Genomic DNA, 13619 nt, shown 5'->3' on the forward strand with positions numbered 1-13619 from the left:
CAGGAAAATGTTTTGTAAAGCCGCGGCCTGTGAAAAAGTGTACATTCCGTGAAAGTGTAAAATCAAAGAAAATACCAGCACCAGTGACAGAATTATAATATACAATGATAGATATGAACTTACAGCTCAAGCTCTAGAGGAAGTCAGTGATAGAGAAAAGTGTAAGTGTGTAAAGGTAATTGTGCTATCAGGAAGTGATGGAGGATGATACCTGAACACATATCTGATGGCATAATACGATATAAGAAATAATACACAATACACACCAGGCACTGATAATGTAAGGTAATATTAATATGACAAAGTGAAAGTATAACTTCAGGTTATGCTACATAACGTAGTGATCTGTGTATCTGCACATTATAAAGGCAATAATGAGGTGTTGATTTGTGGCTGGTGTTATTACAACACTGTAAAGCACCTTTTCTCTCACATCCTGTCATGTTAGAGCAGGTGCGGTGCCAGAAACCCCCTCCTTCCTCCAATGCTGTGGCGCAGGCTCTCTGCTCTGCCCCCTCCAGCCTGTGTGTCTCTCCAGTCTGTGTGACTGCTGCCTGCTCTGGGTCTCTCTACAAGGCAGCTCAGCAGCAAGTCTCAGCCAAGATCCCCCCCATCCACCCTCCATCCCGGCTCACGAAAAGCACGGTCAGCTCAGGACCAAGGCTCTGCTTTCATCTTGCCCTGCACCTACACCCGCAGCCAGGATGAGAAACCCGGCAGGCACCTGCCTCTTCCTCCTGCCCCTGCTGCTCCCCATCGCCTGGACGCAGGGAGACGGAAAAGAGGTGGAGAACACCGGCAATTTTATGGAGGATGAGCAATGGCTGTCCTCCATCAACCAATACAGCGGCAAGATCAAGCACTGGAACCGCTTCAGAGACGTGAGTACTGGCTGTGCCGAAAAGGTGGGGGTTATTTTGGGTGGAGGGGGCAGGTTAAATAGAGGTATAAATAATGGAGAGCATAGGTGGTGCAAGGGTGACTACTATGTACATTGATCATACAGGGGTTCATTCCATAGGGTCCACTGTATAGTGAAAATACGCGGTACAGTACTATGGATAATGACAGGAACTGTGCTTTAGTGTAGTGTATTGTAAATGTGTGGTTACCATACTAGTAAGAGAATCTAGGTACATGGGTGAATAGAGAATGTAACAGTATGGGGAGTGCAAATATAATATATAGATGTCATGCTGGGTAGAATGAAAAGGGAAATTAGGTAAGTGGGAAACAATGCAGGGATAAAAGCCTGAATGAGATTAGTTTTAAGATTGATGCAAAATATGTTATTGTAGACTGTACTATGCAGAAAACAAAGAGGTTTAATAATGATGGATGAAGGAAGACTTCTAGGTAAGAGGTACAATGTTGGGAGACTGTAAGATTATGTAGAGGACATTTCTATAGTACTCCCTATCTATGAAATACCTCTTCATCCTTCTCTAGAATTGTGTCATTGTAACATTTTGTGTTATTAGAAAGTACTGTAGCACATAGATAGAATTTATAGAGGTACAGTATAGTGCTGATGTATAGAGGTACAGTATAGTACTGATGTATAGGATTTACAGAGGTACAGTATAGTGCTGATGTATAGGATTTATAGAGATATAGTATAGTGCTGATGTATAGAATTTATAGAGGTACAGTATAGTGCTGATGTATAGAATTTATAGAGGTACAGTATAATACTGATGTATAGGATTTATAGAGGTACAGTATAGTGCTGATGTATAGAATTCATAGCAGCCCTGTATAGTGCTGATGTATAGAATGTATAGAGGTACAGTATAGATGGTCATATACATTCTAATGAGCTACAATATATTGGTTCAGAACAGAAGACTGCGGTGTAAGGCTGTGATGTTGGGCTGTGGACATTGGAGTTTATTAGGCTGAAATGCTTGCTAGAGATAATGGTGGTCAGCAGAGAGGCGGATGTACAGATATAAGTGGAGCGCTAGAGTATGTGGAAGATAATATTATATGTGTATACAGGTAAGCTTTGGGTTACACTGATAGGTAATTGTTATATTTGGAAGAGGTGGCTGGGGTGTGCAGAGATAATATACATAAACCATAAATAAAGACTTTAAAGAAAGATTGGTCTATTAGTAGCATTAGATTGAGGGGACATGTGAATGGACATAGGATTAGAATAAAGTATAGAAATAACTGAATTTTATTATCATGTGGCATTTTTATATTTTTATGTCATTGTCTGGACAGATAACTGCTGAAAATAGAAATATTAAAATATGCAGTCTGTTAATTATTTTATTTTGGGACAAAGTATAACTCCGGGTTCTCAAACTAGATAGAGAAATAAAAGTGGAAGTGCCATTTGTAGCAGAAAAAGGCACACATTGTGCACGGAATGTTTAAAATCAAATAACAAATAGGTTGATTGAGGTAAAGGATTGCGTCGAAAATATCATCTTGTGGTGTAATGGGTGTTGTCAACATCAAGCAAAATCTGATGTATTGATAGTGGTTTGTAAGCTTTGATGTTTAGGCTTCCTATAGCAGACTGAAAAGGAATAAGCCAGTGCTGACGAAGAGGAAGTAAAATAATGGTACAATGGTATAATGTATGTGTATGTAGTACAATGTGTGTGTGAGTGTAGTATAATGTGTGTGTGTAGTATAATGTGTGTGTGTGTGTGTGTGTGTAGTATAATGTGTGTGTGTGTAGTATAATGTGTGTGTGAGTGTAGTATAATGTGTGTGTGTGTAGTATAATGTGTGTGTGAGTGTAGTATAATGTGTGTGTGTGTAGTATAATGTGTGTGAGAGTGTAGTATAATGTGTGTGTGTGTGTGTAGTATAATGTGTGTGTGAGTGTAGTATAATGTGTGTGTGTGTAGTATAATGTGTGTGAGAGTGTAGTATAATGTGTGTGTGTGTGTGTGTGTGTGTGTGTGTGTGTGTGTAGTATAATGTGTGTGTGAGTGTGGCATAACATATGTGTGTATTTTGGGAGGGACTGAAGTATGAATACATTACAATTTATAGAATAGTGTCCTGGGTGACTACCTAATATACTCCATTCATCTACAGGCAGTAGTAGGTGGTGTAGCCTAAAGACAGCTAAAAAAAATAAGTTGGGGTTTATAGTCCTACAGTATAAAAAAAATAAATGGGAAAAGCTTCATAGTGATTTAATGGTATGCATTAAGATGTATTTATTGTTGGACTATGCATCCCTGTTTAGTTAGTGCTATCATAAAAGCATGATACATGTACTGTATGTATATGAGTGTTGATGAACGTTATGAAGTACTAATATCTACTTTGAATTAGATTTGTATTAAACTGCAAATATGTGACAACGTAGGTAAGATTGCTCATGGTGCAGGGCTAAGGACAGAGATATGATAGTGGGACAGAAAGGGAAAGTAGGGTCTGGTGTACGGTGTAGACACAATGACATGGATACCCATGATGCAGCAATAGGAAAGTGAGGGACAATAGCTAAAGAATGAGCTCTGTTACACTGGGTGTGGAGAGATTGCAGCCCTAGAAAGTGAACTTCTATGTCATAAAAGGGGAGGGCATTAAGCAGGTCAGGAGACCAGTTGGCTATGATATCTCAGGCAATTCCTGTATTATATGAACAGTTTCGGGATGGGTGATTTTCTAAGATAAAATGTATCAGTTCACTGCACACCACAAGTAGCAGTGAATTGGATTTAAATGGAGCCAAGTTAAAATGTACAGTTTCATTTCAACACATAGTATTTTGATATAAAATGTCATAAGAACACGTGTGTGTGTATATATATATAAAACTCAATACCAGGAAGGCACTCCCGTTTGTAGATGTCTCTGGAGCAGGGGTGCAGGAACTCCAGCATTCCAGGATATGTAAAGTAATTTAATTAGGAGGCACTTATAGGGCTTTTCCCAATTTTAGGAAAGATATTACATTGTCTGATATTACATAGCAAAGTGAAAATGTACAATGAGTATTGAAATAACACGTTTACCATCAAAGAATGTTGCTAAAAATGCTTTGCGGAGCACTGCTGACCTCCTTCTGTGTAGAGGGGTTAATGAGTATAACCAACACTCCATTCTGTAAACATCCCTAATGAGTGAACAGGAAAAGAAGCAGGTTTGTTAGTAGAGGAATCTGAAAGAGGTCAAACAGCAGGTTGAATATGAAACAATTCCCCAGCATATGCCTCCTACAAACCTTTACAGAAATAAATTGAATACTGTGTCCACCCCTTTTGCCCGGTGTGTTATTCAATTGTGTTATAACTGTTCCATGATTGCCTTCTTTATAGGGGGAGAAGGGGTATATCACCGGGAAGTGTGAATACATAGCTAGCAGGGATCTTTAAGATAGATTTTTTTCTTCTTCTTTTTATTGACAGCCTTTCTGAATATATAATGCTGGCATATACTCTCAGGAGACATTAGATTTCAGTCTAAACAGCTGGCGCCGCATCATCACATATCATTATAATATTACATTGTTTATCATCATTTCTTAGCTTGATGTGTGGATGAAAATAAGATAGGAAGCAAGAGGAGAGTAAAAAATCATTGGGGCCTGCTGCGGATTGCTGATCATGCTAATGCAGCCCCTATGCCAACATTAAATATGTACAGAATAAATATAGATTTGTGTTAAATAATTAGCGTTCACGGTTCCTGTACATATTATTTTGGATGCCCTGTTTTCGGAGGGGTTAATTATCCCTGTTTATCACTGTTAACTATTGATATGACTTATAATGCCTGGTTTATTGGCTTTGTAAATAAGAATACTTGTATAGCCATAAAATGAGTTTCATGGATGGGGCTGCAGGGAAGTATTGCTGCAAATGATACTCCCACACATCAGCAGAACTGGGAGATGCTCGTTAGTGAAAAAGCCTCTGCATATTGTATGAGGGTCTTCAGTTGTTTAAATAAGGCAATAAATTGGCCCTTCTGTTCCTTCCTACTGCAAATCCCGGACTGCAGTATAGCCGACCAGCCCCTCCCTACAGTATATCTGTACACATTCTTCTGTATAATAAAGGAGATTGCCTCCTGCTTTCTTTATTGAGCTGTACAATTAAGAGAATAGTCAATAATAAATCTAAAGGCGTTACTGTTTACTGTAATGTTTATGCAGACCCTTTTCTTGGTCAGCAATCCCCTTAGTTAATGTAATCTGAATGCATTCACTTTTCAGAACTATGTAGTCATAAGATGAATGGGTTCCAGTGCAAGATTTCCAACTGGATCTACTTAACAAATTTAATTGCACCATTAAGCAGTATATTTCATAATGACACAAGGTATAAAAAAGCAGCAAACGTTACTATATAGCCAGCACATTGTCTGTCACTGTCTCACTAAACCTTTGTATTTCATATTTGTTTAACAAACAACGAAAAAAGGTTTTGTGTGTGATTTATAAATCAAATTAAAATGAGCTATGTTTCTTTGTTGAGGCAAGACCTCCGTTTCACATGTTGTAAGTTACATTTTTCATACAGCTGTAACTGTTGGAATATAATCAACAAAGGCGGCACCTGGCATGATCTTGATATAAGAACTTTCATATTTTTGCCATGTCTTGGAATATTCCATATTGTAGTTTATGTCACCTGAGAATTATGTTCAGCTAGGTTATAACTAAGTTTGATATTCATATCAAAGCATCAGATATTCCTTGTTCTAGAAGTCTTGGTCGCCAGTAGCTGACATTTATATAGCAAAAACTGGTGCACAGGCAGCTCATGCTGCAAATATCATATCGTACCACATCCCAACGGTGCGCAATTGGATTGGGATCTCAGTGGCGCAGGCAGGGGGGTTTCTGAGTCTCCAGAAACACCCCCTGCGCTAACTTAGTGCCCACATAGCGGCACTGTCCTATACAGCAGCCGCGGCGCTGTCAAAGAAGCAACCGCGGCGGTGCTGTATAGGACAGCGCTGCCGAAACGGAGCTGCTGCGCATGCAGCTGTCTCTCAGGGTTTGTTTTTTTTTGGGGTCGTGCGCCCCTGGATCTGGTGACTGTGGAGTCCACTGGAGTCCACTGAACTTATTGTCATGTTCATGGAACCAGCTTAAAATGATGTTTACCTTGTGACCTGGCACGTTTCCTGCTGGAAGTGGGCACTAGAAGATGGGTAGACTGTAGCCATAAAGGGATGCACATGGTCAGCAACATTACCCAGCATTAAAATACAATTTGATGCATGCCACATCTATATAGAAGATGTGCGAAAATACGTTTTTCAGGATACAAAGGGGCATATTCAATTGTTGGCGTTATAGCCAAAAACCTCGCGGCACGCACACTATTACCATCATTACGGTAATAGTGTGCGTAAATACCGGTATTACGGTAATTTACTCCCTGGATTTCAGCTCGCAGCTCCCTGAGTCGCTAGCTGAAATCCAGCTTACTATTACCATAATACCAATAATAGTTTTAACGCCGCGGGGAAACTAAACAATTTAATACTCCCCAATGTGTCCGTTTATGATATCTAAGTTAACTAGAAAGTTCAGAAAAGGACAATAGCACAGCATAGACTTTGCACAACCCGTTTTTGAATAGAACTAATGACATACCTAAGAGTTGCTTGAGATCTCCAATCTCCAGAGAATGTTTAGCTTAAGCCACCCCAACTAGTAGAGTTTGGCGTACCCAGTCGTTCACCCTACACTCTGTCCCTCTTGCTGTAGTCTATTTTAAGTAATTTTGCTTTCAGCATCCTGTCCAGTCGGTTACATCCAAATACATGCCTCAACTCCACCCATTTTCAGAATTCTCCATGCCTCTGATTGGTGAGCGGTTGGGCAAGCCTTATGTACTCACCTTACCTCTGGGGTTCTTGAGATAACTCACAAGATGGCACTCGCCTGCTAGGTTCTTTCTGATGTAATGTTCACTAAAGGTATGAAAATATTGTGTGGCATCAACACTTCCCACAGGATTGCATGCTGGACAAACAAATAGTGATACAAAACATGATGAAATGAGGAAGTGGTAGTATGTCAGCACGGTAACATTCAAGTCTAAGCATCTGCCGTATCAAAGTCTTACCAACACTGTTTCTGGATGTCCTACCCAGGGTGAAGCTTCACCTAAACACAGAGCTCTGCAGAGGCAAACGCAGGATTTGTAGAGGGGAGTTTCCACACCACGCCGCCAGTGGGCGTGAGCGCATGCATGGGGGCGTGGCTATAATTGTAGACAGTACTTGGCTGCTCTCCAACTCTTCCTATCCCTATAATATACATGGGCAATGCTGCGTGCACTACTGTTAGGTGCACACAGCTCTTCCTTTTCAAGCAGAGCGGTGTAAAGCAGGGGCAGGTTCTAGCCACCTCAGTTATACAGTGCGCCAGGCTTGGAGGGGGGTTTCCAGGCACTAGGAATCCCCCCTCGGTTTGCCTATGCTCTGGTATTTGCAAATCCACAGTCTGTCTCTCTCCAGTTTTTCATCTTGAAATAAAAATATTTGTGAGTCATTCAAATTGGGCTCAGATTTTCTTGTGCATGATAGTACTTCCTTCTGGAGACAAGATTGTCAGTTCTAGCAGTGTCACCAAATGCAATACAAATAAAAGGGCTCCCTAGTTAACTCATCCTCTGCTGGCTGAACCTAGCGCTTTTCCAGTCATGTGAACAGGACCCTCCCTAACATGGGGTGCTACCTTTTCTATACCTGCATGCAGAGACACCCGTAAGGATTATGGGACCCTTGACAATATTTGTTTCCAGGTCCACCTCTCCTTGAGAGATGAGTTTGAAAAAGGTTTAGGGCCTACTGTCCTGCTTCTATTACTGGTATTGATATAATTTCTATCCTGCCGATGTGGCTCTTGGAAATTCATGTAGTAGATTCATTATTTACTCTCAAAACTTCAAGCACAGGTTCATGGTATGTATTCTGTAAGCTGCATGTAGATTTAATGGCTTGGTACTGGTCATGTGACACATGGCTGCCAGAATCTCCATGAAAATGTGGCTTCAGGACACGTTATGCCTGATTGAATGGTTGTGAAGGTAATCCAGTGGGTTAGAATGTAGACTCATTTACTAAAACTTTCTTTCTTATATAGGTTCTTGCAATAGTAGCCACAGGCCCAAACTTCTTTACTCCTGTCCCTTCCTGTGGACCTTCCTACATTCAGGTCTTTGACTCTTCCCACCATTGAACACAATTAGAGCATAGTATACAATATTTACACTAATGAATCCATGCACAATAAATACAAATATTTCCTATTTCCAAAAATGTGACTTTCTGCTGACATTATAATGGAGTTGGACCAACATCCTTTAACATGAAAAGTGATAGGAGTAGAGCATCTGGATCAGATATTGGATATGAGATGGAAAATGCGACATGTGATTGGTTAGTTAGGTTAAGTACCAAGTCTCCAACACAAAATACCTTGTTCCTTCCAAGTATATCATGACCTTCAACCCATGTCTAATATTTTATATTATTTGTGGTAAATATTGCCTTGTGCTGTCTTACAGAAACTGTAGAGTACAGGAAAGCATTATTTGAATCACCATATTCATAAATGAAATGACTGACTTATTATTAACTTATTTATACATTCAGTGGAGATGCATATAGTGGATCTGCCTGTGGCCATAGTAGAGATATTTTTGGGTATGTTTGCCTATGGTATGATACTCATAGCACACAAAGGTACTTCTGCTGGAAGCACAACGACAATGAACAATTGTTCAGATGTTGAATGTGCAATAAATTACCACTATCATCCTATATGTGTGATAACATACCTTATTAGTATTTTAGGTACTATAATTCATGCTTCAATTCCCTGTCCTAGAATGTCTTCTTATTAATGTTGATATAAACTGCATTGTATCATTATAGTTTAAACAATGTTTAGACTTGTTTGTTTATTTATTTATTTTTTGTTTTTTCAATAAATCAGAACTGTTGCTTTTGATGACATTATACTTCTAGCACTGAACAAGCTGCTCAGATTTCTCTTCTTTTATTGGCACCCTTAGTGACAATTTCTGTGTGTTATTCCATCCATTTATGTTCGACACCGCAGAATCTAGCAGTGCTTTTATTACACAGCATATTTCATTAGCGCACCAGAGTTTAAAAATATATAGGAACACTTCAGCAATTTGTTCATAGAGCTTGAATGGGTTGGTTAGTCAATAACGTGGAAAGAGAAATGCATTATCTGGTCAATGGATTTTATATTTCTATAACAGCAGAGCTTTTCAGTTGGTGTTCACATAATGGGTTATGGATTTACCGGGTAGTTGTGTGGTAATCTGTGTAGGTTGTAAATTGATTAGGAATTTAAATTGCATGCTTTTCACCTCAAATGTAGCCTTGAGGTATGCTTTCCTCTTGAGAAACAAAATGGCCTTTCATGGGAATGGATCAAAATGGATGTGTTTTTTTTCCTTAGAAAGAAATACAGTCACTAATATGAATCCACATATTATAATGTACTGCATGTGTAATTGCACATTTTTCCAGTACAATTACCCTTTATTTTGTCTGCCCTGGGAAGGTCAGTGAAAAATTAGATTTTACATATATTTGTAAACAAATTCCTCTAAAAGAGAGGAAAATACATACGTAGAGCTAAATAAACTTTAGACGGTCAAAGGGAAAAAGCATTTGGACATACTTACATACAAATATGAAAACCTTTGATAAAAACTGGTGTTTATGAACTTTGTTTTGTTTATTTTATATAGAGGAATGTTTGACCTCCTAGTAATATCTCTTCAGTTTGATAGCATTCTCGCTTCCTTACTCAGTGCTGATGTTTAGATCATTGATGGACAACAGATGGCCCTTGGGCTGCTAGGAGCCCTGAGAGCTTTCACCTGTAGCCCCCAACTCTTTGCAGGCTTTGCAGGTTTATGCCCCCGCTCTGACTGCTATTGAATAAGTCAGAGGAGCAGGAAGGAGTGCAGTGCAGTGTAGTCATCACCACTTGATTCCCCTCCTTCCTTCACCCATGATTCCTGATACTGATTGAAAAGGTAAGCGCTCTTTTTTGGGAAAATTGGTATTAATTAGTGATAATTGTTAATTAGTGGTTCTTAGTTAATTAGAAGTGAAGGATGGTTGGGGGAGATGTTGGTGTCTGAGTGGTATGTGGGGGTTTGCGTGGCATGTGGAGGTTTTGGAGTAAATGGGGGCATAGAGGGCATGCAGGGCCTCTGGGAGGTCAGAGTGTCATGTGTGGGCATTTTGTGGCAAGTGTGGGTCTGAGGGCATGTGGAGATAGTTTTAGGGTGTAAGGGTAAATTGCAGCCGTTTTGAAGGTTAGAGGGCTGTAGATGCGGCTCTTGAAGTTTCCCATCACCGGTTTAAATGCTCAGACTGGTTACATGTTGGTCTAACTCCTCCTACTTCATATTTGCAAACATATGGACACCAAATAGTAGGATGAGCTGCAGTACTTTGCAATACTTTGTACTATGAGAAATCAGAATGTTTGCTAACATAAAATTCAGACTTCTGATACTTCCAGATTATCATTATTATTGGCTTAATGATTTTATATTCTGTTATACAGTTTTTTCACCTAAAAGCTATTATGAGATGAAAATTATAAACAAAACAAACTATATGATACAGGTGTAATTTTTGTTTCCAAATAATGGATCCCTAACAAAAAACGGAACTGGCAGAGTAATGTATTTTTTGTAATTTTGACCCAAGACTAGTCTGCAGATCTATTGTTTTCGAATAGAATCTTTTGGTTTGAGGCTAGCTGATGCCTGAACATGTCTAAGTTTATTCTTAAGCAAGTGGTCTCAGCTGTTTGCTGACATAGAGTCCCGTTGCGTCCTTTCCACCACAGGGATGGATAATTTAATCTGCACGGATGGTGATCTTAAGATCTTGACTTCAAATCATTTCTCTGTGCCAAATTGCATGTGACACTCTCTTAAAGTTTACTGTCACTCAGAAAGTCCCACTAGCGGCCATGAAACATAAAACTCTCATCCATCTATAAGATGCAGGTCTGGAGCCTGTAAATGAAAACTGCTGCATGTGTTCTATTGTACCTCACAAAGATTTCTCTACTGCGGCCAGTCTAATTAGTTTTACTGCCTTTGTAAGCAACATACAAAGGTACAGGTTAAAGCTGCATTTGTCTTGGGTCTGAGCACTTTTTTGTCATTAGCCTTCTACATGTCTGTAGGTTCTGTTTATGAACGGGAGAAAACAGGTGTATTCACCAGAGATAGTGCTTCTCCATATCTATCAAGTTCTCCCTGCTGGTGATAACTATCACAGAGTATTGCTGGCCATCTTTTACCGGGCCTCTCAGGCAAAATTTCGCCATGCAGAACACATGGGAGCCTATTAAACAAGGACACTTTTACCACTGCTTCATGATGGTCATAATAGAGGGTAGTTATATGGAAACAAATGTTTTATTTCCTAAGTAACATATATTCAAATAATTATTTTTTTTCATAATTTTTTGGGCTTCCAGTTCTACTATGCATGTGCAGATGGACCCAAGACTGGCTGGAGAAGCGGTAAGAATTCTCTTACCGCTGTATGCCAGTATTGACAATCAGCACAGTATCACTCTGCTTCTCTGGCGAATGATTTAATGGTAAATTGTAATATAGATAATAATAGATTTTCTGTGGTGGTGAAATATCTGTGTTATCACCTCACATTGGTAAATAGGGGCCTGTGTCTCTGCATTTCTGAAGTTACTGGAGACATAGACATGATAATTTAAAGCCAATCAGATCATCAGACTGTTCACAGTGGCACAGATTATTTCAGGATATAAATGAGGTGAACTAGTGAGAGGCAGTCAGTTACCTGATACAGAATGCTTGCTTTATATTAGTTTGTTAATTGATCCTGGGGTATTTCATTTAGAAAGTCAGTGCTAAGTGCAGAAGCAGGAAAATATATCTCGAATGAAATAGGTCAGGTTAACGCCTCTGCCACATAAGTCATTGATAGTGAGGACAGGGCTACATGTGACAGGGCAGTGTCATTACTAAATGTATGCCCCTTTCTTCTGTTCTGGGATGTTTTTGCTGGTGGACTATATTTTCAAATGCATGCAAACCTAATGCAACACTTCTCACAGGGGCTGGCTGGGCAGTGGGACAGGGGGAATCTGCCCCCTGGGCATGTCCCATAGTGGACTACCTTGGACTAGGTCGCTGGGCTGCCTGCATTTTTTTCCTTTAAAATAGGCTGCTGAGTTGAGTCTTGTCCCCCGGGCTAAATGTTGCCAGCTCTCCCCTGACTTCTCATCATGTTTGAGATTAATTTTCAAGCTCATTGTTAGTTGGAGGCCAGAGATTGAAAATTTGATATTGGAATGACCGGGGTAGTCATAGTACATAACACATAGTAGTGGCCTGAGGTTCCTGTAAACTGGTGCAGGAAGATAATGGTTCTCAAATGCATCTCTATATGAAGCACAATTTAAACATCCAACTTTTTCAATCTGTTCCTTTAAGGTTAGTTATGCAGCTGTTAATCCTGAATATCTCAACCAAGGTCCCAGAGACCTATTCCAATTTATGTAACAATCTTCTACTGTTTGAATTGCAAATGATTAGATCCTGTTGTGCAGACATGCAAATAAGATTTCCTGCCATTCTCTCTCCATAAAAAAATATTAGCAGAATATTACCATTTCCATTTGAAAAAGAATTTGCAGGAACTAGTTGTGGTCTAATGAGTTTAAAAATGTTGAAACTGAATGTGTGAATAGATTACTGACTGCAACTTTGTGGCTCATGATGCTGTGTGGTGTAGATGGAAGCAGCATGGGAATTCCTTGTAAAATATTCAGTTTTAGAATTATACATTGGACTGATTTATAAAGTAGTAAGAACATTTTCCAGTAAGTAAAACTCTCTTGTGAGAAAGAAGCCATGGGAGGGGCTTGATGATGATGATGATGATGATGATGATGATGATGATTTCTTTCATCAAACTTATTCTAGGGTTGGACTTATATTTTAGTTGCCCTTAGCTAAGGCACATTTGCCTCTTCCCAATATTCCAACAATTTTATGATTACTAGTAAAACATAATGGGCAGAGTTTGCAGTGTAATGTTGCTATAAAGGCAAGTGGGGTACTTGTATCCACAATATAATAATGGAACACATTATTTAAAGAGTCTATTTATGAAGCCCAAACTATGCAGATACTGCTTTTACAGCATGGTTTAGGCATTTTTAAGTAAAATGTTAATTTAAGAAAAGCCTAAAGCAGGATATAATGGAGATATCTCCTGCATTGGGCAAAAGTTCCGCTTTAAATTGCAGTCTCTATAATATTCCAATGGGGACTGAATTCTGGGCAATTTTATCAAGCTCCGAAGATCCCTCTCCAGCAGCGTTGCTGCTCTCCTCTGCACTATTTAATGCAAATGGCAACTGACCTTATGTCGAACATACACATTAAAGACTCTGGGTCAGATCCCAGAGTCTTCCTTGGATAAGAGTCATCGCACGAATAGCCTCGTATCGGATCCACTGTCCCGAACAAGACTGTCATCTGTCATCAGAGGGAGAACACTTTTGGAAATAAACATACATAAGTGTCTATGTTACTGACTTTAGGTATACACATGAA

The 13619-nt window shown here is 39.4% G+C and overlaps 1 protein-coding gene across 1 annotated transcript in view; it reads left to right on the forward strand.

Annotated features, from left to right (window-relative positions):
* Positions 1-504: 504 nt before the first annotated feature.
* Positions 505-13619, forward strand: part of SPOCK2 (SPARC (osteonectin), cwcv and kazal like domains proteoglycan 2) — a 121152-nt gene continuing 108037 nt past the window's right edge. Inside the window, exon 1 of the mRNA XM_075216589.1 lies at positions 505-881. Coding sequence (XP_075072690.1) covers positions 705-881 — 177 coding nt within the window. The 5' untranslated portion in view covers positions 505-704. The remainder of the gene's footprint in view (positions 882-13619) is intronic.

This window comes from Mixophyes fleayi, chromosome 6 (assembly GCF_038048845.1).
Source record: "Mixophyes fleayi isolate aMixFle1 chromosome 6, aMixFle1.hap1, whole genome shotgun sequence".
NCBI classification, from domain to species: Eukaryota; Metazoa; Chordata; class Amphibia; order Anura; family Limnodynastidae; genus Mixophyes; species Mixophyes fleayi.